Below are 25,700 nucleotides of genomic sequence, written 5' to 3'. Positions count from 1 at the left end.
ACTCCCATAGCAGAAGCTAAAGGGCCGAGTGTCAAGCCATGTTTACCGACAAACACGCTGGGTTTGGGAGTAAGTGCACTGTCTCGCACCGCTATATCACGCAGGCTACAAAACGGAGTTAGAAAGGTATTCCGTCCGGTCTCTTCACCCCCGATAAATACAGCCGTTATACCAAGGTAAGTGACTAATCTGATACAACTAGTTGGTCTGTGTTCATAGGAGGCAGATTAACACTCAGGTACGTGACTAGTCTGACAACCGTTGTTTTTATTACAATTTAATTACACATTCCATGCATTTAGCTATAACGACAGTAAGGCTGCTTTTCAGGGCATTATCATTTGTAGGAGCCCTCGGTCTTGTCAGCTGCCTCCCTTCGCAGTTAAAGAAAGACCTCAGGCTTCTGCAAATACCAGAAAGGACACAGGACGACTGTTTGATCACCACATCGCTACAACATACATAGTTATGTTCACCATTCAGATATGATTACACGATGCCATTTAGAAAGTGGTCAAATGCAACATATGTCATATTTGGGATTTCACTTTCTTAGTAAAGTACAAATTCTAGTACTTTTTTCGGTTGAGTCCCATCCGGGATTCGAACCCGCACCCTCAGAGTCAGGCACCTAATCGCCAGCACACAAAGTCAGCCGCCTAGCCCGCTCAGCCACTGCGACTTCCGACAGTGGAATTTGTACTTTACTAAGAAAGTGAAATCCCAAATATGACATATGTTGCACCATTCAGATATGCAAGCCATCAAACACGACAGGTTTTCACAATGTTCTAATGTCACGATAACACATCGAATGTGTAGAGAACTGACACATGTCAATCTCTGATATATCACTTTGATATATAATATCACTTGTTTATACTATGCTACGTTAAGCTCTCCTTATTATCCCATAACTGGCACATGAAAATCTCCAATATATCATTGCGATATCTAATGACACATGTTTATACTATGCTACAATAAACTGTCCTATTATTTCATAACTGGCACATGTCAAAATCCAATATATCACTGTGATTTATTAGTATTAGCTCATGTCACTCTAGTTATGAATATGGAGTGTCATTCCAACACGGAAAACCAATTTTGAGGCTAAACATGAACTTTATTTCACTCTATGAAATTTCAAGTAAAATAATAGTTCTTCAACCAAGCAGATTACACAATGCCTTAATGAAGTGAAATCCCAAATATGACATTGCCAACCACTTTGGAGCCATGCCCATTTCAGCTTGTCAGAAGGGTACACAAAATATGTGATTTAGTCCACCAGTTGTCCGCACACAGTGGCTGAGTGGGTTAGATCGTTGACTCCAAGGGGGCAAATCCAAATCCCCGTATGGGACTCAACCCCAAAATGTACAAGAATCTGTAATTTACTACGAGAGCGCAATCCCAAGTGTTACATTCAATCACGCGATTCAGAAGGACCGTTCCACCACACACACCTCTCGGTGGATTGTTAACAAATGCATGCATACTTTCAGAAAAGGAGTTAAACTAAACTAAATTAAATTAAACGAAACAACTGGCATTTAAAAGCAAATATTTTTGGAGCGAGGTTTGCGCGATAATTATCTCTTCCATCAGGTGATAGGTCAGTCACATTCAGTCACATGAACGTAAGACTGATGTTGACGTCACGAATTCTTGATGTGACTTTAACACTGACGGATTAATTCCACTTTCCTGAGAAAACCCCTTGGAAATTTCCATGCATGAATCATCTCTGAAGTGCTGTGTGGTCAGTTTGACCGGTCAACACCGTAACGCTTTAAGGGTATAAGTTCGATAGTTTATTAGCACGCCCATTCAAAAATCAAAATAAAAAAGTGACACACCCTAGTGACAAATCCTAGTGACAAATCCTAGTGACACATCCTAGTGACAAATCCTAGTGACGAATCGGAGAAATGAGCGAATGGACTATGGATCTGATCAGTGTTGTAACTGGCTCGTGTTGATATTCTTCATACAAGTTTTTCTTAGTTGTTATTTAGACACCTCTGTTGTTGCAGTTCAATTATGGGCTAGTTGATCAATTGTGAGAAAACAATGTTGACCTCCTGTCGGTCATGAAAATATATCACGATCCGCTATCACTGTGACTAAAGTTGTTGGGAGATCCGAGCTTGTGGACTGAATGCATGCACGTACGCACGTACGCACGTGCATGCATTCACTCTGGATCCGGATCTGCATTTAGAACTGGACGCATCCACGTCGCATGCGCATACAACCACGGACTCAGAGACACTCACTCGGGACCGAGACCTGTACTAAAGAAGACTAGACGTGCTGATATGAGAACTCTCTTTTGTCATAGCAACATCCATTCATCTTGTCGATTGTCATCAAGTCGAAGATTTATTTTACCCACGTAATACGTATTTGAAGCATAAAAATGTGGCACAGGTGCGCGGAAACCTGTTTCTCACTTGCTGGCACCACGAGTGCTAGGTATACGATCCCCATGTCTTTCTTCAGGCACGTCGTCTCTGTACACACACAACCTCCACGTCAACGGCCTTGACACAGATAACTAGAGCCACTTCACCCGTATAAAAAATGAGCGACTGTAAATAATGTCGATCTCACTGCTTGACAAGACTGAGATAACTGTATGCATGTCAGCAAAGCTATGCTGACTCACCTACATCTGAGTAATACACTATTAACTGAATCTACACTTGTGTTTGCATATTTTTAAGTATTTTCAATAACACATGTTTACTCTTTCCCCTAATCGCACATAATGTACCCGTCGTATTTCGACTTTCAGATACGGAACAGTAAATATTGCGTTATAACTGTCAATTCGTCGTTAGCGCATATAACACATTTTCCTCTAATATCACATGCTATTTTAATCTCGTTTAAGTGTCACATAATGATAGAAGTTATAGACAAAAGGACATGCAAATTACATGAAATATAACACAGCCAAAGCGGTACTCAGGGGCACTCACTCAGTTAGTCACGGTTCATGACACAATATGATCTCTATCGTATCTTTGTGCAAGTTTCGGTTTAAAATAAGATATAGTAAATAGTTAAAATGAGACACAATATTCGGGTTTTTTTTTACAAAAACAAAAGTCGTCAAACACATGCTGTTGCCTGTAGACGCTAAGATTAATGGCGACATTAAACCCTAAGTTTGGACACTGTATATTATACTGGTCTACTGTATGCACATTTCGTGTTGGTGTTTTCATTGTGACGCAGCTAGGCTCAAGGACAGAGTATGAAAGACATTTTCCACTGCACTTGAGCTTTGTTGAACTGAAAAGCGAAAATAAGGCTTTTGATTTGAGTCATCCATAGCAGAAGGGCGAATGTGGAATCTTGTACTTTGTCCTCGAAGTTTTGAATTTTAATATTTTTAAAGCTATTTTAATATTTTTAAAGCTATGCACGTTGTGAGCTATCTCAAACGTCCTGACATCTTCGAGTTACTAACAGTTGGAGTCAAGTGATTTAGTGTTTTTTTCTTTCTGTTTTTATAGTGTGTAATTATCTGTTTACATTGAACAGAAATCAAATCAAATCGCAACCGGGCACAGTTTGTCAACGACACAAAAGTAAATTCCTTCAAATAATACACAATATATTACAAAGAACAATCATATGGTTTCGTGTGTGGTGTAACATATATTTTCTTTATTTGTTGGAGCCAAGTTCGAGATACTGTGATCCGACTGTACGTCAGTGAGTATGATGACTGTGTACCGCGTTTCACAATATCCTAGCAATGGCATAGCTAATGGCGCAATGCTCATGTACGGCGAGAGATATATTTTGTCGTGACGAACTAACTCTGAAACTAGGTTACGCCACTGACTTTTATATTTGAAGTTAAGTCTCTCGAGATGAGTAATGTCTCCCGCCACCTTAACACAAATGCGGTTGTAACGGTGCTCTCCGAACACACATCCACCCCTAGGTGAAGCGACGTTACTACAACCGTGAGGTGAGGTTGGACAATAAGGAGGCTGAGAGTCCATCTGATTTTGTATTTGTGTGTGTGTTTCATTGTGATTGTCCAAGGAAATACAATGCTGCAGTTTAATATGGATCCCTGAATCCTTCAGTACTTATTCATGTTATTAAGCACTAACCCCCCCACTTCCAAGATGCCTTCCAACATCTTGTGACAAGGGGCAAAAGGGGATCGATCGACGGCCTTATGTTTTTCGGGCAGACGCTTTATTCACTTCACCACGGGTGTGTATCAACCCCAATCTGAACATACAGATCCGACGTATATCTGACCCAAATACATTTAAAGTATGTGTGACATGACTGGTCTTGCAACTGGTCTTTCTTGGTGGAATATTACAAATGACTTTTCTTGTATATTACTGTTGGGATTGTACAACTAGTCTTTCTTGTATATTACTGATGGGATTTCACAACTTGTCTTTTTTGATGGAATATTGCAAATGACCTTTCTTATATATTACTGATGGGATTGCACATCTGAGCCTTTTTTGTATATCACTGATGGGATTGCATAACTGGTCTTCCTTATGTATTACAGATGGAATTGTACAACTGCTCTTACTTTTACATAACTGTTCTTTCTTGCATATTGCTAATGAACTCATACAGTTGTTTTTTCCTATATTTTACCGATGGAAATGTATCACTGGTCTTCCTTGTAAATTGCTGATGGAATTGTATGGCTGGTCGTTTTTGAGTACAAATGATACTTCTCCATATCTAACTACAACCTCAACTTTTCACTGTTTTATATTTCAGACTGAGATATGACTGCCGATGCTGTTACTGGGAGTTCCACGGCCAAGAGGAAAATTGCCTTTGCCTTTTTCTTGATTGTGTGTTTGGCTATCTCGCTGACTGTGGGGCTCGTCTTGCATTTCAACAAGGAAAAGGAAAATTCACCAGTGTGCGTGCATTACAGTAGTGTGTTTCGCGGTGTTTCCAGTATATACACTCCCTCCCCGTATCCGTCCTATTTCGACCCCCTACTCTCTCTCTCTCTCTCCCCCCTTCTCTCTCTCTCTCTCTCTCTCTCTCTCTCTCTCTCTCTGTCTATCTCTCTCATTAACTCCTTAAAATATTTCGGGAAAGATGACTTCCACAATGTGTGTATTTCGCTGTTTAGTTCCAGCTTAGGCGAGCGCTCTGATGTCATCGTTGATTGTCACCCAGAGTCTGACGGTACAGAGGAGAAGTGCAAGGACAGGGGGTATGTAGAATGGAGCTGTACAACTAGATGGTGGTATGTAGCTAAGAGAAGCGCAAGGAAGGGAGGTATGTAGAATGGAGATGTACAACTAGAAGGTGGTATGTAGACTGGAGAAGTGCAAGGAAGGGAGGTAGACAGATGTACATGTATGTAGAATGGAGATGTACAACTAGAAAGTGGTATGTAGACTGGAGAATTGCAAAGAACGGAGTATGAAGAAGGAAGCGCATTGAAAAGGCATGTAGAGGGTAGAATTGCAATGAAAGAGGATATGTAAAGAGAAGCAGTGCAAAGAAGGGTGGGTATATGTATGTTGAGAGAAGCGTAAAAACATGGGTATGTTGAGAGTAGAATTGCAATGAAACTGCTATGTAGAAGTAAATAAAAAGGAAAACTTGTTATGTACAGAGTAAGTGCGTGGAACAAGTGGCATGCAGAGAGAAGTGCAAAGGAAGGTGGGTATGAGGACATGAGAAAAATAGAATAGGGGGATATGCAGAGAGAAAATACTGAACAGGTACATCACTTTCTGAAACACACTAAACATATATGCGTTAGAAGATGACTGTTTTTACTATTTGTAGACGATGGGGCATATGGTGCTATATTATCAGTAAAATTGTAAAATTACTGAAGGAAATTTCATTCATTCATCTATAAACACACATAATCAAAATGAGCTCTGCTTTGGTACAGCTGCTTATGGTCTCCGGTATCTGACAAGGGCGCCCCCTGGTGTAAATTCCCCGCCGGATATGGCTACAGAATGGTGGGTGACGTGATGGACACACCAATGGGCATGCGCGTGGAACTGGAGCGCACATCGCATCCTCAGTATCTCACCCGCTCGGCGTCTTTCGATAATATATACCTCGACGTGGACTTCCACACCGACTCCCGCCTTAGATTAAGGGTATGTTGACGGTTTCGTCAGTCACACTTCTAATTAGTTATCAATGGCCGTGAACATCGTTAGCACGCATTGGTGACATACATATATACTAACGGAAAAAAGTAACTGTGCATAACATAAATTGCATAGTGAAACCGTCTTTGAAAGGTTATAAATATATACATGCAGTAAAGCTCTTTTCTGCCATGTAAACCAGCCATTTCAAAAGTAAACAGTGTAAAGCAACCATTTCAATTGTTAAGCTCGTAAACCAACCTTTTCAAGAGTACGTCCTGTAAACCAGCCATTTCAAGAGTGCACCGCGTAAACCAGCCATTTCAAGAGTACACCACGTAAATACTCCATTTAAAAAATACACCAAGTAAACCAACCCTTTTAAGAGTACACCACGTAAACCAACCTTTTCAAGAGTTCGTCCCGTGAACCACTCCGTTCAAGAGTGCACCACTTAAACCAACTGTTTCAAGAGTACACCACGTAAACCAACCATTTCAAGAGTACACCACGAAACCAACCATTTCGAGAGCTCACCACCTGCACCAGACATGTTAAAAGTACATCGCGTACTCCCATTACAAGTATTATGTACTTGTGATTTTCCCCAGTTCTATCCCAAGAACGACTCCAGATGGGAGATACCCGATAGCGTCCTGAACATAACGTCTCCCAGCAAGGCCAGCGAGACGACACGGCTGTACAATGTAACCATCGTGGATACTCCAGTGTTTGGCGTTATCATCACCCGGGTGTCCAACAACCAGACAATGTAGGTCAACCTGGGTTACACCACTAGGAAAAGTTCTTGACTGACTAAGGGCACTGTTTAGCTGACACAAGGCAATCATTTCTATTTAGACAAAAAACCCACCGAAATGCATCTATTTTCATAATCTACATCATGCCTAATACGTTATAGACGTATTGGAGAAGTAAGTTCTCATGGTGTAAGTCATTTTACCACCGTCGCAGATTTTATTTAAATAACTACCCTGAAAGGGTGATTAACCTATACATATCCTGTACACGTGTTTGTGTTGTTTGATTACGTGTCATACAAACGCTGTTATTTTCGCCCCATGAAGATCAGCGTTAGATCTGACCTTCAGTAACCCATTTTCGTCGCATGAAACGACTAACAGGATCGGGTGGTCAGGCTCTCTGACCTGACTGACTTATGTCATCGTATCGTAATTGCGTAGATCGATGCTCATGCTGTTGATCTCTAGATTGTCTGATATGTCTCGATTATTTACAGACCGCCATTAAGCTGAAATATTGCTGAGTGCGGCGTAAAACTAAACTCACTCAGTCCATGTTCTTTTCACAACACGTCCCAACTTGATTCCATTTAAACTGAGGTATTAATGGCAAACACCCAGCGTTAACTGTGGGTATTTAAATGTCATTGTGACAGTTTCTATACACCCACAGGTTAATGAACATGTCTGCCGCACTACACAATGGAAATATATTAATGTCAGGCATTGGGATAGCCTAACGGGTAAAGCGTTCGTCCTTACGATGAGCACCTGGGTTCGACTTGCCATATGCGTGAGTTATATTTCTGGTGTTGCCCGCAGTGATGTTACTGGAGTGTTCCTAAATGCGGCGTAAAACCACTCTCACTCGCTCTTCAGATTCAACACCTCCCTGCCAGGGTTTATCTACTCCGGCCAGTACCTGCAGCTGACTACGAGACTGGCGTCCAGCAACGTATACGGCTTCGGTGAACACAACCATCGCCAACTCCGTCATGACCTGTCCTGGAAGACGTGGAGCATCTTCACCCGAGATGTGGCGCCTGTTGTAAGTCGGGTGGTCAGGCTCCCTGAGTCGGTTGACACATGCCATCGGTTCCCAGTTGCTTAATTATATGCTCAAGCTGATGATCACTGGATTGTTTGGTCTAGATTCGATCATGTACACATACCTGGAATATTGCCGAGTGCTGCGTAAAACTAAGCTCAATCACTCACTCGCTTGACTCGATATAATACATGCGTGTAGTAATACAATGTAACAAGTTACTTCCAGGACGAGTGGAACCTGTACGGCGCTCACCCCACCTACATGAACGTGGAGGACGACGGTAGTGCCCACATGGTCTTCCTCAAGAACAGCAACGCCATGGGTGAGACACATTTTCAACCAGTGATAGATATGATTACGCCCTGCAAATAGAAGTCTTCTGAAGCCCCAAAGTGCTTCTGATATCAGGATATAAGTAGTTTGTACTGTGACATGTTTTGTTAATGAGACATCTCTACTGAGAAAAACGACGCATTCGTCATTATGATAAACACGATATACGTGTGGTAGTACCAAATATTAGTTTATGTTCAAAGAAAATAACATTTTGTCATGAAAAAATGTTCAGATGTGTTGGAAAAGAAGAATATATGCTCCATATATCCCCTATTACATCTACTTTTGCTAGTACTATCATGACTGATCCAACGTATGTGCTCATACTATCGATCACAGGTACAATTCCACATGTCGAAAACTGTATATCAGGTGGAATTACTTACCTATTCTTTGTTTAACAGTACAATGTCTGACTTCCTTATAAACAGAGGTGTTCCTGCAGCCATCTCCACATCCAGCCATCACTTTTAGAACCATCGGCGGCGTCCTCGACTTCTACATCTTCCTCGGGTCCTCCCCCGGGGAGGCGGTTCAACAGTACACGGCGGTAACTAAGCCTAAATGTGTTTTTAATCCGATTACACAAAACAGTCTCGTGAGTGAGTGAGTGAGTTTTATGCCGCACTCGGCAATATTTCGGCTATATGGCGGCGGTCAGTAAATATTCGAGTCTGGACCAGACAATCCAGTGATCAACATCATCAGCATCAATCTGCGCACTTGGGAACCGATGACATGCCAGCGCGTCTGACCACCCGATACCCGATCCAATTAGACACCATTTACGACAATCATGGACCTGAAGATACATTCCAATCGTCCTCACGGGTTGTCATCCAGAAAACACCAATTCAAATCTTCACAATCATCAGATGTGTGATTCGATCTCCGAATATTGCTTTTGAAATGTGTGAGTGAGTGAGTGTTACACCACACTCTGTAATATTCCACAGGGAGGGGAGCGCGTGGCCTGTCTAGTGATTAAAACATCGCTCACCACGCCTAACACCTAGGTTCGTTGAAGACCTACATGGTTACAATGTGTGACGCCCATTTCTTGCTTCCCCGGGCTTGATATTACTGGAATATAGCTACTAGAGGCGTACAACTAAATATGCTCAGTGTATGATGAGGCTGCATGGATTCACATAAGTGTTTCATTGTATATAACTGCTTGCTTCGCTGTACAATATGATGTTTCCATGTCCACAGGCTATCGGTAGGCCTGTTATGCCCCCTTACTGGACGCTGGGCTTCCACCTCTGCCGCTGGGGCTACACCAACATCAGCGACCTGAGGATGGTCATCGACCGGAACAGGGAAATCGGGATACCATATGTGAGTGACCATAGTGATAACGATGATAACAACAACGACGATAACAATAATAATATATAAATGATAGAAGTAGTGCTGTTGTTGTTTCTATTGATAAAAACAATGTTTATATAAATGATCATCATTAATGGATTCGTGATAGTGATGCTACTGATAATGGGGTTGTTAAGGAATATTGGCGAATGCGGTGTAAAACTACCATTCGGATGATGAAGACATTGTGACCTCAACAGGTGTTGGTGTGTGTTCGCAAGTTTGCTGCTAAACACCGCACTCAGCAATATTCCAGCTATATGGCAGTCGCGTCTGGAACAGACAATTGAGTGATCAACAGCATGAGCATCAATTGACGTTAATGGGATGTGATGACATGTGTCAACCAAATCAGCGAGTCTGACCACCAGATATCATTAGTCGCCTTTTACGACAAGCATGGGTTACTGAAGATCAATTCTAACCCTGATCTTCACGGGTATTACTGTGTAAAGTGGTTATTATTAGAAGGTATATCAACGTGAATGGTTTGATATCTGTTCGATCCATATGTGAAAATGTCACAAATTGCTTAAACAATCTGTGTTCCTTCAGGACGCTCAGTGGGCCGACCTGGAATATATGTTTAACAAGTTCGTCTTCAGCTACAACCGCGAGACCTTCCCGGGACTCCCCGATCTTGTGCGTGACCTTCATGACCACGACCAGAAGTTTGTTGTCATCGTGGTGAGTAGTTGTGTGGAGGATGTGGGTGCACGTATCATGCTGGTGAGTTGTCGTGAGGAGAATGTGAGTGCACGTGTCGTCCAGATGAGTTGTCGTGTGGAGGTTGTCAGAGGACGTGTCATCGTGATGAATTGTTGCGTGCAGGATGTGAGAGCACGTGTCACCGTGGTGAATAATATGGTGGACAATGTGGGGACACGTGTCATTGTTGTGAGTAGTCATGTGGTCAGTTGTCATGTTGAGGATGTGAGTGCACGTATCGTCCTGGTGAGTAATTGTGTGGAGGATGTGAGTGTACGTATCGTCCTGGTGAGTAATTGTGTGGAGGGTGTGAGTGCACGTATCGTCCTGGTGAGTAATGGTGTGGAGGGTGTGAGTGCACGTATCGTCCTGGTGAGTAATGGTGTGGAGGGTGTGAGTGCACGTATCGTCCTGGTGAGTAATGGTGTGGAGGGTGTGAGTGCACGTATCGTCCTGGTGAGTAATGGTGTGGAGGGTGTGAGTGCACGTATCGTCCTGGTGAGTAATTGTGTGGAGGGTGTGAGTGTACGTATCGTCCTGGTGAGTAATGGTGTGGAGGGTGTGAGTGCACGTATCGTCCTGGTGAGTAATGGTGTGGAGGGTGTGAGTGCACGTATCGTCCTGGTGAGTAATGGTGTGGAGGGTGTGAGTGCACGTATCGTCCTGGTGAGTAATTGTGTGGAGGTTGCAAGTGCACCTACCGTCCTGGTGAGTAATTGTGTGGAGGTTGCGAGTGCACCTACCGCCCTGGTGAGTAATTGTGTGGAGGGTGTGAGTACGTGACATTGTTATGAGTATTCGTGTAGAGGTTGCGAGTGCACTTGTCTCTGAGGTGAGAAGTCGTGTTGAGCTTGTTGTGGGTGCACGCGTCATCATGATGAATAGTCATGTGGAGAAATGAGTGCACGTAGCGTCCTACTGGGTAATTGTGTCTAGGTTGTGAGTGCACGTGTAACCGTGATGAGCAGTCGTGTGGAGGATGTGAGTGCATGTGTAACCGTGATGAGCAGTCGTGTGGAGGATGTGAGTGCACGTGTCGTTGAGGTGAGTAGTCGTGTAGTTTGGCATGATTGGGAGTGGACGAGCAGTTGTGATGGGAATACGTGTAGATTTTGTGAGCTCAAGTGTTGACGCAGTGAGTACACGTGTGGTAATGAGTAGGCTTGTGACCTTCCTGAGTGAAAGTTTTGTCTTTGTGAGTTGACAGGTGAAGATCTTGGTAAGAAATGTTTTTCAGTCACCCATGCTAGTCGTGAGTCGACTATAGGAATCTTGTGGTCAGGCTCGACGACTTGATCGACCCGTCATAGGATATCAACTGGGATACGACATGCGTCAACTAAGTCAGCGAGCCAGGCCATTAGGTCGCCGCTTACGACAAATATGGGTTGCTGAGGATCAACAGTTATTCTAACCTGGATCATCATGGGCCACACTAAATATCCTGCAATTGCAATACAGGATCCAGGTTTGGGCAACGACCCAAACATCAGCAGCCTCATAAAACACAACAGTCCAGGTTACGACGTATTCGACGATGGTTCCAGAGAGGGAGTGCTGGTGATGAATCCGAACAACTCCGGTCCCATCGTAGCCGAAGTAAGTGTTTGGAAAGGTCAATTACTTGTGGTTGAGAGCAACAATTGTCCCGATTTTGATCCCTATCTTTCTCGACAGGCATAGTCGAACACCCTTTCAGCCATGTTAGGTGAGGATAACGTTCAGGTTAGAGGTAGGTGAGTTGTGTTTTATGCCGCATTTACCAATGTTCCAGCAAAACCACTGCTTGCAAAAATACAGAAATGGCCTTTACATACTGTATCCATCTGACTCATAGAACCGTGACCTTCGTCGTGACGAGCAAACGGTTTCACAGCTGGGCGTACCACCCCGGTTGCACCCCTTTGACGCTACGAACGATTTCCTTAGCCCCGAAGCTGCATTGTGCGATGCAACCCTGGTCCAAATTACATTTTGTCGTGAGAGGCGACAATAATGGACCAGAATGCCATGTGTTTGTTTGTTGTTTGACGCTACTCCAGCTGCATGGCGTCGGTGCGACAATCCAGTGATCAACATCATGAGCATCCATATACGCAGTTGGGATACGGAGACTTGTGTCAACCAAGTCAGCGTGCTTGAGCATCCAATCCCCTTAGTTGCCACTTACGACAAACATGTAGCGCTGAAAAATCAATTCTAACCCGAATTTTCACTGGTGTTACCAGTGACAGTTGCTGGTACGTCAACGTGAGATGAGGAGGGACGATGTTCACAATAGCAACCACAAATCTCTCCTGTCTGGTCATTATTTACCGACCTTAGTAATACCTGGTGAACACTTGTGTGAGGTTGTTTCAGGTGTGGCCAGGCACTACCGGGTACCCCGATTTCACAAACCCGGATACAGAGGCTTGGTGGGAGAAGTGGGCGCGGTATTTCCATGACAACGAGAGTATCGAGTTTGATTCCCTCTGGATCGTGAGTAATTTAGTTCATAACAGGGTCAGTGACCTTACTTGACCTTCAGATGTGTCCTACCTGCCGAATGATAGCTCAAGAAGGTAGATACATACAGATATTTGTAATGCTTCATATATGAAAATTACAAAGTTACTCGTTCACTCGTTCACTCCTTCAAGTGGTAATTATTTGTTTGATCTCTATATGTTCTGGGAGTATAAGTCATCTTCTCAAAGAAAGTATGTTGGAAGCGACCAGTACATTGTTTTGCGCCGGTTTTGAACTGGTCGCAGCGCAAAACGGTTTGAAGACTACAGACGTCAACCATTACTCCACGTGTGTTGGTTTTGTCGTATTTCTTTCCGTTGAGACTCGTTGAAGGTAGAGACTTCAAAGAAACCATCCAAAGATCTGATCATATCAACATAGATACTGCCCACGTAGCAGGTACTATGTAGGGCCATCGTCCTGACACAGATCATAAAGAAATCTCTTGTATCCTCAAAGAAAACTCCTGTTCCTCAAAACAATGGTAGCTCTACGATAGTCGTAAGTCTTATTAAAGTATGGGGGTTACGAACAACTTAGCGCTACGATAGTCGTAAGTGTATGTTAAAGTATGGGGGTTACGAACAACTTAGCGCTACGATAGTCGTAAGTCTATGTTAAAGTATTGGAGTTACGAACAACTTAGCGCTACGATAGTCGTAAGTCTATTTTAAAGTATGGGGGGTACGAACAACTTAGCGCTACGACAGTCGTAAGTCTATGTTAAAGTATGGGGGTTACGAACAACTTAGCGCTACGATAGTCGTAAGTCTATGTTAAAGTATGGGAGTTACGAACAACTTAGGACTTACGATCACGTTGAGAAACGGGACAATGGACAGCGTTCCACAAATTAAACGATCGTAGCCTACGAAAAGCCAGATTTATAACTTCTTTATTGTGGAAAAAACAAAGTTGTGGGGGTGGGTGGTGGGTGGGTTGGTATGCTTGCTTCTTCATCAGGTGAATAGTGGGAGTACCAAGCGGGGTATATATACCGAGGCGCTGCAAAGAAAACATGTTTACCAACGTTGAAGACTAAAGGGTATATAATACAGACTTGAGGCCAGCAATGTACTGAAACGGTAAGGTAATCGGCTTCATGGACTATAGCACAATTATACGAAGAGGCCAGTGATACACTAAGACAACATCAGGGGGCCAGTGATGCACTAACATAACATGGCAATGATGGGGTAAAGAATGCAATGATGCTGAAAAGACAATATGAGGAGGCCAGTGATACGCTAAACGTGCATGGTGATCATGGTGTTGTCTCTGTATGTCTCGGGCTTCCTGAAGCTTCATTTGGCGTCAGTTGTTGTTGGTGGTGGATATGATAAGATAAGGGCAGGGCAGGGCATTGGTGTAGAGCTCATTTCCACGCAATGCATGCTGAATGCGTTTGAGCGTCCCCTCATCAACGGATGTCTTTCTTTCATGGATTATTTTAACAAATCAGCTCCCTGGGGTATATACAACTCATGTTAAGCACCGCTGTCACACCGACACATCGTTAGAAGGTACACATTTGCTGCTGAGTGAACTGGGTCGACACAGTACTTTGTTCAGTGACAATGCACGTTAGATCGATTCCAGTCTCTTCTCTCGGGGTCCATCGGAGGTGACGTTGGGCCCACAGCAGACGTTGACGTTGATGAAACGGCGTCAATATTGGCCCACGATATGGACGTCGAGAATGGAGATTGGCAGCCCGCAACCGATTACGAATGGTATGTAAGGACAGTCGACCTCTAAACATCTCAGTCCTGGTTCGTGTAGCCGGCAATCTGTCACGTAGGTGACGTAGGACGATTTGGCGGTCTTCTGCTCGTGACGTCACACGTGGACGTCCCTACCTTAGGCGATCAGAAGTGGTGCCAGTTTCTTGTAGACGACCTCGCAAGTAATACACAGTACGACGGCTGCATCCATTGCTCTTGCGATGTCAATAACTGATCTTCCCGCTTGCAACATGTCAACAGCGCGTTCACATTGCACATTTGACAATCGTGACATTTAAAGTACCATTAGAACTGTGGTTTAAGAGTGTTTATGTCAATTCTTGAGGCCAATGCAAACACGTGCCAATGAAGAAAACTTCGAGGCGAAAATAACGTGATCGACCGAACGTGCAAAACCTGATTTGGCACTAACGTCATTTGCACGACGAATAGATGGGTTTGAGTGGGTTTTGTTAACGTTTTCCATGAGTCGAAAGATAGGTATCCCATTTCGGATACATAGATGTATCATCCATCATAGAAACATTATTCATCATTTTTAAAAATTACATTTTGTGAAGTTTCTTTTTTGACTCAGTATATGTCTGCAACGAGGAGTCTGCAAGTGTTTGTGTGTCCACCATCTGATCTCCTACCTTTAGATGAGTCGGTTACTTGAATTATGATTGTGCCCTGGAGACTGATATGCCCATGTCTTCTTCAGGACATGAACGAACCTGCAAGTTTTGTCCCCGGATCTGTAGACGGCTGTGAGAACAACAAGTGGAACTACCCGCCATACACCCCAAGTAAGTGGTACAACCCGCCACACACCTCAAGGTAAATAGACCACCGGCCATACACCCCAAGTAAGTGGTACAACCCGCCACATACCGCAAGGTAAATAGACCACCGGCCATACACCCCAAGTAAGTGGTACAACCCGCCACATACCGCAAGGTAAATAGACCACCGGCCATACACCCCAAGTAAGTGGTACAACCCGCCACATACCGCAAGGTAAATAGACCATCGGCCATACACCCCATGTAAGTGGTACAACCCGCCATACACCCCATGTAAGTGGGACATTTCGCCATACATCTGAGTAGAACAACCCGCCATACACCACAAGTAAGTTGAGCAACCCTCCATATATCGACTATAAGTAAGTGGAAAACCCCAGAATGCATCCCAAGAAAGAGGACCAACCCGCCATTCATTCCAAATAAGAGGAACAACGCGTCATACTCCCCATATAGATGAAAGAAGTCGTCTAGCAGCACCCAAAAATATTAGGGCGAATGGCGATGTTAGCAATTGTGTATGACGTATTATTTGTTCTCGGTGACACGGTAATAATGTGCCATTCCAGATATCCTGGGTCGAGGGGAGGACGGGCGCATGTATGACAAGACTCTCTGTATGGATGCCATACAACATCTCGGCAGCCACTACGACGTACACAGTTTGTATGCCCACACACAGGCCATACAGACATACAAGTGAGTACACGGGACATACATACATACATACATACATACATACATACATACATACATACATACATACATACATACATACATACATACACACACACACACACACATCCATCCATCCATCCATCCATCCATACATATACATGAGTTCACAGGGCACGCCAATATACAGAGATATAAACACAGAGGCTGGCGTTATACATAATCAGACTGAGTGTGAATGAGTTTAGTTTTACGTCCCTCTAGCTATAATCCAGCAATATCACGGCAAGGGAAACCAGAAATGGACTTCACGTAACGAGACTGACGGTCAGTACTATGTTCCAAACACTAATAATTCATCCAGGCTTATGTGACCGGATATGTAAGGTCTTCCTACAATGTAACCCATGAAGGATCAGGGGTAGAATAGGCCTTCAGCAACGCATGCTTGCCATTAAAGATAACTATGCTTGTCGTAAGAGGCGATTAACGGGAACGGGTGGTCAGGCTCGCTGACTTCTTTGTCACATGTCATCAGTTCCCAAATGCGCAGATCGATGCTGATGTTGTTGATCACTGGGTTATCTGGTCCACACTCGATTATTTACAGACCGCAGCCATATAGCTCGAACATTGCTATATGGCGTAAAACGAAACTCACTCGCTCGCTCACTCGTACAATGTAGATTCGATGTAGATGCAAACAGCTCACAGTCTAAACATCCGTAACCGTCAAGTACGTCCGTCCTCCAGTACGTGTGTGATGTTTCCTGCAGTGCTCTGAAGAACATATTCCCCGGCAAGCGGCCTTGGACGATGACCCGTTCATCCTATGCGGGGACAGGGAAGTATGCTACAAAGTGGATGGGGGACAACCAGTCTCGCTGGGAACAGATGAAGTGGTCCATTGTGGGTACGTCACAACCCAACAAGTCGCAACCCAATATTTCAATCTGTGAAATATGTCGGGATACACATACGTACTGGGGATTTAAACTCGCTGGTGGTAAGTCACAGGTTGACATATCCGTGACCAGTCGAATGACAGAGGTTTAAGTATTTAATGGTAAATCAAATGCTACCAGTTCAAGCGGGTAGCCGTGAGTTATGGGATGGTATGGGCTGTACATCATCGGTTGTTTCATTAACGATCTGTTATACGTGACATTGATGAACTAGTCGCACGTCGCAAATATAACCACCAACGATCTGTTATACGTGACATTGATGAACTAGTCGCACGTCGCAAATATAACCACCAACGATCTGTTATACGTGACATTGATGAACTAGTCGCACGTCGCAAATATAACCACCAACGATCTGTTATACGTGAAATCGGAGAGGTTGCCTCGGCATCAAAGATTTAAATATCAACGATGTATTTATTAAACTTGACACCAGACAGTGTGTGATTGAGTTGAGCTTTACGCCGCACTCAGCAATATTCCAGCTATGTGGGGGCGGTCTGTAAATAATCGAGTCTGGACCAGACAGTCCAGTGGTCAGTGGTCAACAGCATCAGCATCGATCTGAACAACTGGGATGCGCTGACATGTGTCAATCAAATCAACAAGTCTGACCACCATATACCAAAAGTCGCTTCCTACGACAAGCATGGGCTGCTGAATACCAGTTCTAACCCGAATCTTCACGGGTCCACTTTAGATAGGCTGGTTGTACATCACAAGCTGATTCAGCCCTAACTTGTAGGATGAAACGTACCGATGTTTACAGTATTAGATGTACGTAATTGATGGGCACACTCCCCATCCTTTCTCTGCCAGTCCTTACCAGTACCGGATTCTTGTACTTGATGCCCTGTTATGATTTTCAGGAATCCTAGAGTTCGGTCTTTTCGGGTTTTCCTTGGTGAGTACCTTTGGTTTGAACTTTCATGTCTTCTTCCATACGTTCACACGTTTACCTGTTCAACGTAAAAGATACCTAGTCAACGTTTTCGATTCCCCACATTGGTACAGTGTGTGAGGTCCATTTCTGGTGTCCCTGTCGAGATATTGTGAAATATTGCTTTAAACCATACTCACTCATTCACTAACGTCGATGTTCTGGCGTCTGAAGTGACCTTCGGGATGGGCGTTTTGCACGGACGCCGGAGAGGCCTATACCAACTTATTTACTCACCGCAGCAAGTGACATGAATAAGTATCAGGAATCCGGCCATTCAGATTTTCTCCACGTGAGTTATCTCCCCTTGTTTTTACAGAACGGCGCCGACATCTGCGGGTTTTGGTACGAGGCGGAGTACGAGATGTGCGTCAGGTGGCATCAGCTGGGCGCTTTCTACCCATTCGCCCGCAACCACAACGCTCTGGGGGACGCTCCTGACTTCTTCAAGGTGGGTATTGGTCAGGGACTGTCTTCCTGTATTCCTTCCAGAAGATTCAGGAACATAGGTATTGCGAGACATTGTCAAGATTTCGTGTATTTTTTAAAATGTTTAAGAAACATGAAATAGTCTGTAAAACTTCATTTTTAATTTACTTTTGAAAAATTTGGTCATGTTGGTGTCAATCGGTGTTGAGATGATAATAATGGATGTTTGGAGAGTACATCAACTTTCTTATGACCATAGTTATCGGACATGTATTCTGTAGGTGTCGCGTTTTTCTACATTTTTGTGATGATGTGATAGACACAAAACGGTCGATTACACAGGTGTTCTGTCCTCGTGAGACACACATAATTATGTACATCACGGGACAAAGCTAATATTTTGCGTCAAGATTTGCTCAACGACAAATTATGACAGACTGGAATGGTTCTCTGTTCTCCAGCCACAAGACCCCGCTGCCTGGGACGCCCGATTCGTCCGTCTTGCCAAAGAGGCACTTATCACCCGCTACAAGCTGCTACCCTACCTGTACACCCTCATGCACAATGCGCATGCGCGGGGAGACACTGTCATGAGGCCCCTCCTTTTCGAGTGAGTGGTTATTGCTGAGCGCGGCGCAAAACTAAACTCACTCACTCTCTCGAGTGAGTGGTGGTATCCCTAGTTTATTCCTGTTTACAGCCTTTAGACATGGTCACGATCCACAAAGCGTTCGTAATGTTATGACTTGTAACTGAACATATTATCTTACGAATGTCGTAGCGCTATGGACGTTTTATGGATCATGAACCAGATACTCATATGTGATTGTTGCACTGCCACTATCGTAACGCCAAGACTTGAAATTACGACAACCGTAGCGCTGAAACGGACGCCTACAGATGAATATTGTAACTACCCGCGCCAGTACGAAAGGATTTCAACTACCATGGGTCCGCTTATGAAAGCTGTCGTATAGGTAATGTAATCTTAACCCCCATACCTTAACATCGACTTACGACTGTCCATGTCCAAAGAGCAGCGGGTCCCTGACATACTTTGATACTTGCCTGCCTAGACAACTGGACGGTGAAGGCGCTCCTAATTTCGCTTCAAAGATCTATGAATCATTGAAAAATGAATGTCTGCAATGACACAGTGTGGCAAAGTAAGTATAAATGTAACACGTTTTATTCATTCAAACTCACTCACTTAGACAGGTTCCCTAACGACCCTGTCTGTCTGAGTGTTGTATTTGCCACAGGTTTCCTAACGACCCTGTCTGTCTGAGTGTTGTATTTGCCACAGGTTCCCTAACGACCCTGTCTGTCTGAGTGTTGATGAACAATTCCTACTGGGACCTGCACTGCTGGTGTCTCCAGTCCTAAACAAGGTGACTTCATGTAACGCCAACCTGTCCTGTACCTGATCAATTAACCAATAACATATACAGTGTACACTGAAAATAGTGCTCTCTGACTTTCTGTAGAGACCAGTTAACATTTCAGTTATATTCACCTAAAAACGAAATATTAGCCATGATCCTGCTAAAACACACATTTGTTTCCCGCGATTGTTTAAGCATATTTTAGAAAAATACCCAAACGCAATATGTTTTCAAAGCATATAATAGAGAAAGCTGACTTGTCATTTCTCCAGGGGCAGACAACCGTGAAAGCATATTTCCCAGAAGGCCGTTGGTATGACTACTTCCAGGTGAGTCAGCATATCTTCTGGTGACCTTTTGTCATCTGACAACTTCCTGACAACTTTCTATAAAATGTGTGCTGATGCGCGATCTCCTCCAGCTGCAGTCACTCAACCATATGGGTACCTGAAACGTCCCTGTGTGTCCGTCATCGTTCCGTCCCTTTTCGTTCATTTCCGTAAGCTTTTGAGCATGGAATATGCCAATATTCCCAAACTGGTATACCGTCGAAACCATTATCCCACGTTCAGGCTTCTCGAACACGTAGGTCTTGTACACATGTGCCTTGGGATGGTCGCTTACTCATTGAGCGTTCGCTGTTCCATTGTTGAAGTATGTTCATTATAATGGTAACGGTACAAGTTGGTTGAAGATTAAAGTATGCATGCCCTCCCGGGAAAGGGGTTTAATGCTGCATCCCTATTGTTGCATGTAAAAGGGTGAAACGGTTGCGGTAAACAAGGATTACCTTGACCTTGACACGCCTTTGGAGAAGTTCAACCTTCACGTCAGGGGTGGTCACGTGATTCCATGGCAGGTGCCGGCTAGCACAACTAACTCAAGGTAGGTAGGTCTTCAGGACCAGCTCGCCGGATTATAGCAACAAATGTGTCGGGATGCATGTTTTAGATATAGATAAACAAAGTGAGTGAACAGAGAGTAACAGATACACATAGGTACAGATTACAAGACAATTACAGAGCGTTACGTTATATCTGCAGCAAATAGATAACTTTTTTGCAGTGCTGAAATATACAAGCTATCAAAAAGGGTGCAACGCAAAGCGAAGAAATGGTCGATAGGTTGTACACATATGGCGCGCAAACATGCACATTTGGGCAGACAGGCGTGAATAACTGAATGCTTAGGATAACCTGCATCACTGTCTTATCTACCAATTTATTTGTGCTGTTCGTAACTTCATTCTGTATTGTAGTCGAAAGAACAAGATGGGTGCCATTGTTGCCCTGGATAAAGAGGGTCGAGCAGAGGGCGAGCTGTTCTGGGATGATGGGGAATCAATAGGTGAGGTCATTGTTGTCTGATACTGAAGCAATAGGTGAGGTCATCGTGGGATGATCGGGAAGCAATAGGTGAGGCCATTATGGGATGATCGGGAAGTGAGTGAGTTTGATTTTACGCCGCTTTTAGGAATATTCCGGGATTCTAATACCATTTGATCATGTTTCTCAGCCAATCAAATGACAGAACATAATGACTTTTGGGTTAATGAATTTAGGTTAATCGCAGAACGTCAGAAATGTCCAAATTGTTGTATATATAAGCTGTCTATACCACTTCGAAAAAAATAACAGGCATCCGGCTGGTAGGAGCATACTATATATCATCATCAGTGCGAATCTAGGATTCAAACGCGGAAATTCCGCGTCACCGAGACAGAACTCTGCACATTGAATTATGCCACAATCCGTACTCATTTTGCCCGTGCGGGAAATGAAATCCTGGGGGCTACATTTCGAAGCTCTCATGGCGCTAAGATAGTCGTAAGTTAATGTTAATTAATTAATGTCGTAGCGTCGAAAGTGGATTTAATCACTGGGCTATACCGATTGTCCTGATACTTCAGGGACATACTTTGTAAGGTCTCTCACTCCAAGTTTAACTTGTAGTACCGACCATGCTATAAATTGTCTACATTACGTGAGTACGTCTAAACAAAGAATTTATGAAACACTTCGTGATCAGGATCCATGCAACCAGACCATGTATTTACTTTTCCAGATACCTACGAAACAGACCAGTATTTATTGATCAAGTTCCGCATGCCCAAGGTAAGCTCTGCATTTAACAATAATATTATTTGTCAGCGGATCTGAGATAGAACATAAAATCTCTGCTCATGGATACGGAGTCATAAGTGTATAGCTGGGCACTGTGAATGAGTGAGTGAGAATCGAACCCGGGTGTTTGGCGTGGTGTTCACCACTGGACTACCCCAACACTCTGCACTGTGAGTGACATGGAGAGCCAAATGAGTTTTCGAACACAGTACAATGACATCAACAGCTTGGAAATACATCTACCGAGGACCATTAACAATTCAAAGAAACATAATTTGCGAAGCTCCAATAAAATCTCGGAGCTGGACATCTTTGCTGACAACTTGGAACGTAATTCACACATAACTCGATCAGGTGACGGTATCATATATATATACTATTCAGAAAAAGTAGGGCAACCTGAACTTTGAAGTCTGGTAGAAAGAAAACCCATTGAGGAACGTGACAATGACATTCATCATTTCACGTTATCGCCACACGCAAACACAATGCATGAGAAGCACGTGCACAACGTGGGAGCCTCATTCACGGGCATGGGGTGTCATTATGAATCTTGGCGTTTTTCAGGTAGGTGGATAAATCACTGCAGGCCATTTTTCCGATAATTTTCTTGCATCTGTGCATGGTCAGGGTTTTCAGGGTGACATCACACACTACTTACTGAAAATTGTAAACCTGAAACTTTCATGTCATACTCCAGTCACCTAACAAGGGGGATAACTGAACGAACAGCTTTGCCTTGACTGAAATCCATGAGGTGATGCAATCTCAAAACACCCATTATTGTATCAGCACTGATTCAATCCCATATATCTCCCAGTTTCGACAATCGTGCATTGAAAGTACAGTTCCCCTACTTTTTTTAGGAGTATAGAACAATGTGAACATATGATGTCGCTTGGAAACATTGTATAAGTATTACTTTGAATAATTTAGACATTCTATTTTTGTTATATCTGTATTTTTTTTATTAAACGGGCATCACATTTCTAGCATGTTTTCAAAACAAAAAGAGTCTTTGCTTGATGGCTTAATCCATTGTTCACGGCAGAAAACTTTGATAACTCATTAAAATAGCTGAACATCAAGAGTACATTTTTATTTATGCTATATACCATCTATTGGCGCTGTATATTTTCTTACATTTGTGATAGTTCAACTTCAATCAACAACCTCTACATCAAGTAAATCCTACGTCTGGCCAGTCTTTGTTGAACTATGCCACCGCCTGACTCATCAACAAAATAGTTCTGGGTTAGAACTGATTTTGAGAAACTTATGATTATCGAGCAACTTAAAGTACTGTCGGAATTCATTTGGTGTAGTTAATATGTGAAAGTGTGAACTATCTGTTCGTTCGGCCTAACTATAGTCTGAGTGGTAGGGGAAGAGTGAACGTAGAAAAAGGATTTTACTGAGGTGAGAGTACTGCAGAAATGAGCAATGCTGGTTCTTTTTTTCTTTATTGTTTGTTTGTTTTTCCCAAAGAGATTTATTTAGATCGTGCCATGACTTTATGTAAAATAGAGTGCGAAGGAGGCACACAGGACATCTATTTATTTTAAGGCATTTAATAAGATGGCTAAATTAAGCTTTCCAATGGACTCATGTGTCCGTAGGTAGCACGTGCATTTGATGCCAGTTGAGTCGACAGACCTTCGGCATACCTGGCTGAGAGACCTAAGTGCCATCTACAGTTTGATGCCAGTTAGGCCGATGTGGATTATTTCGACATATGCTATTTGCAATTGTGTAAAATTTAGGGATACAGAGTAGCAGCAAAAAACAGGTTTTTTCCTATTCCCAACGGTACTTTTAGGGTAGTAACTGATAGCCTCGTTGATTTGATTCGTATTGATTCATTTGATTCTCTCAGAGTGATGCTAATTATAATATTCACCAGACTGTCTGGTCCAGATTCTTTTCTGTCTTGCATAATCTTAAGTGCGGTAACTATTGTCAATTAAGATTTACCCAAAACACATTGTATTCGAGTCAACAGTAGAACTATTTAGCTTTGAGTATGTGTTTGAGCCCAGACTCAATCCAAGCCTGTTTGTTTCTGCAGTACGGTGAGCTACACGTGGTTCAGACAGGGTCTGTGTCAGTGTTCCCGCCGCCTCCGCCGTTAAACCAGCTGGACATCTACGGCCTCCAGACCATTCCACTGTCCGTCAGTCTGGACGGGCACGTGGTGCCCGTCGACAACATACGGCAGTCCTACGCGGTGAGTCCCACGCAAGTTATTTATACTACCCATATAGTAAACTATGAGGGTAAATGTTAGTATGTTGCTAGTTTTAATTAAGCCAGATCAAATATAAACAAAAAAGCATGGTCATCAATATCCCTCGCCACAGCGTTCTGTTTCTATTTGGTTCCTGTTGTTTTCTAAATGTCACCACGACATTCGTGTCCAAAAAACACATACATTTGGTTTCACTATCAGTAATGATTACTGAGAAAAACTGTTTCCATTGGGGACAACAAGCACTGTCAAGAACTGCATGGCAGGGGCTTTAACTCTGTAAGTAACTCCATCAAGGTATTTATGACCTGAAAATACATACTGCATACAAGGGCCATAAATCTGTAACAAATTGTAGCACCGTTTCCGTGTTCGACACGCATGAAGGCATTTATGTCTGGAAAACACACACCAAATTTAGTGCTGTAACGGTTTTGAAAAAATCTGGTTCCAACATCTGGAGCGGAAGGAGCTCTAAAGGGAGCTAAATATAAACTGCACGAAGGTAATGTGTACACTAATGGATGGTTTTGGCTGGAAACGGACCAAAAACGACATGGTATTTTGATTTATTTGATCACAAATACACAATATTTTATTAACTTCTGAAATCAACTTTGTCACTACAAATTTTAAAGTTAATACTGGTTGGCATAACATGGCATACAAAATAAATCAAGACATTGGTAAACAGTTTGCAACTATAACCTCATTCTCAGATGATACAGGAATTTGATCCAGAATGTCTATCCACAGATTACTTCGTTACTGAACCTGAACATGACCCTCACTAGCAACCACACTATCACGTGGACGTAGCAGCCAGTCAGATAGACGAGTGATTCACTTCCGGCAAACGTCAGCCAATCAGTGATGTCCTCATTATCGGAAGCGCCTGATGTGTAACGCCAGATCTCAAAGCTGTTTTCAGCGTTCTTTCAGGCAGTGATTCATGCCTCGCCTGTACTGAAAAAAATGGAATGCTAACATGCATTACTGAAGTGATCTATCATAGATATACTCTTAGGATAAGAAACTTCTCTTGGTGTGTTTGAGTTAATTTACCATACCATTCTTACACAAACCAGTCCTTGCTGAATCCCAACATGTGGAGACATGGTATTCATCATTGATTGGTTTGTGTAAAAACGCGTTCCTAAATTCATATTGTTCGAATGTTAAGTATCTTTTTTTGAAGAGTATATATGTATCTGATACAACTTTATGCAACAAGACATTGGTTGACGGATGTACGTATAGATGTTGATTATATTGTGATATTCTGTGAGGTATAAATTGACCTGTAAAAGATCTGTTTATGTCCAACCGATCAAACCTCTCCACGGCGTCAAAATGCTTATACAGGCATAAACTCATGTTTGGAATAACACACTTGTTTTGTTAAGTATACGTTTAACTGAGCCAGGGATGTGGAACGCATGAATGTAATTTGGTTTATACATTCCTTTGTAACATATTTCAATAAACTAGTTTTACACAAAGAAAAGGTGA

General features: G+C 43.0%; 1 protein-coding gene across 3 annotated transcripts; it reads left to right on the top strand.

The window, feature by feature from the left end:
• LOC137269844 (sucrase-isomaltase, intestinal-like) lies at positions 1-25,700 on the top strand. Of its 3 annotated transcripts, none has more exons than XM_067803684.1 (25): positions 1-176; positions 4,789-4,936; positions 5,156-5,239; positions 5,936-6,152; positions 6,758-6,918; positions 7,790-7,958; positions 8,187-8,283; positions 8,729-8,847; positions 9,513-9,638; positions 10,227-10,358; positions 11,841-11,978; positions 12,741-12,860; positions 15,339-15,423; positions 15,990-16,119; positions 16,872-17,008; positions 17,933-17,967; positions 18,323-18,454; positions 18,894-19,042; positions 19,739-19,823; positions 20,090-20,146; positions 20,578-20,702; positions 21,076-21,164; positions 21,882-21,931; positions 24,009-24,167; positions 24,945-25,700. In XM_067803684.1, the coding sequence occupies exons 2-25, from the start codon at positions 4,797-4,799 to the stop codon at positions 25,005-25,007; spliced, it is 2,799 nt and encodes a 932-aa protein (XP_067659785.1). In that variant the 5' UTR covers positions 1-176; positions 4,789-4,796; the 3' UTR covers positions 25,008-25,700. The 3 variants fall into 3 exon arrangements, with proteins under 3 accessions (XP_067659785.1, XP_067659784.1, XP_067659786.1); XM_067803683.1 differs by lacking the exon at positions 1-176 and adding an exon at positions 183-238; XM_067803685.1 differs by lacking the exon at positions 1-176 and adding an exon at positions 3,833-3,997.

Source organism: Haliotis asinina, unplaced genomic scaffold, assembly GCF_037392515.1.
Source record: "Haliotis asinina isolate JCU_RB_2024 unplaced genomic scaffold, JCU_Hal_asi_v2 scaffold_17, whole genome shotgun sequence".
Lineage (NCBI taxonomy): Eukaryota > Metazoa > Mollusca > Gastropoda > Lepetellida > Haliotidae > Haliotis > Haliotis asinina.
The sequence above is the reverse complement of the archived record's forward strand: the minus strand, read 5'-3'. Positions and strand labels throughout refer to the sequence as shown.

Bases quoted from the DNA above. Each gene is read 5' to 3' on its own strand.
- LOC137269844 (XM_067803684.1), top strand. From the start codon at position 4,797: ATGACTGCCGATGCTGTTACTGGGAGTTCCACGGCCAAGAGGAAAATT. The intron at 7,959-8,186 runs GTAAGTCGGGTG...AGTTACTTCCAG, and splicing joins CCCGAGATGTGGCGCCTGTT to GACGAGTGGAACCTGTACGG. The intron at 12,861-15,338 runs GTGAGTAATTTA...TGTCTTCTTCAG, and splicing joins AGTTTGATTCCCTCTGGATC to GACATGAACGAACCTGCAAG.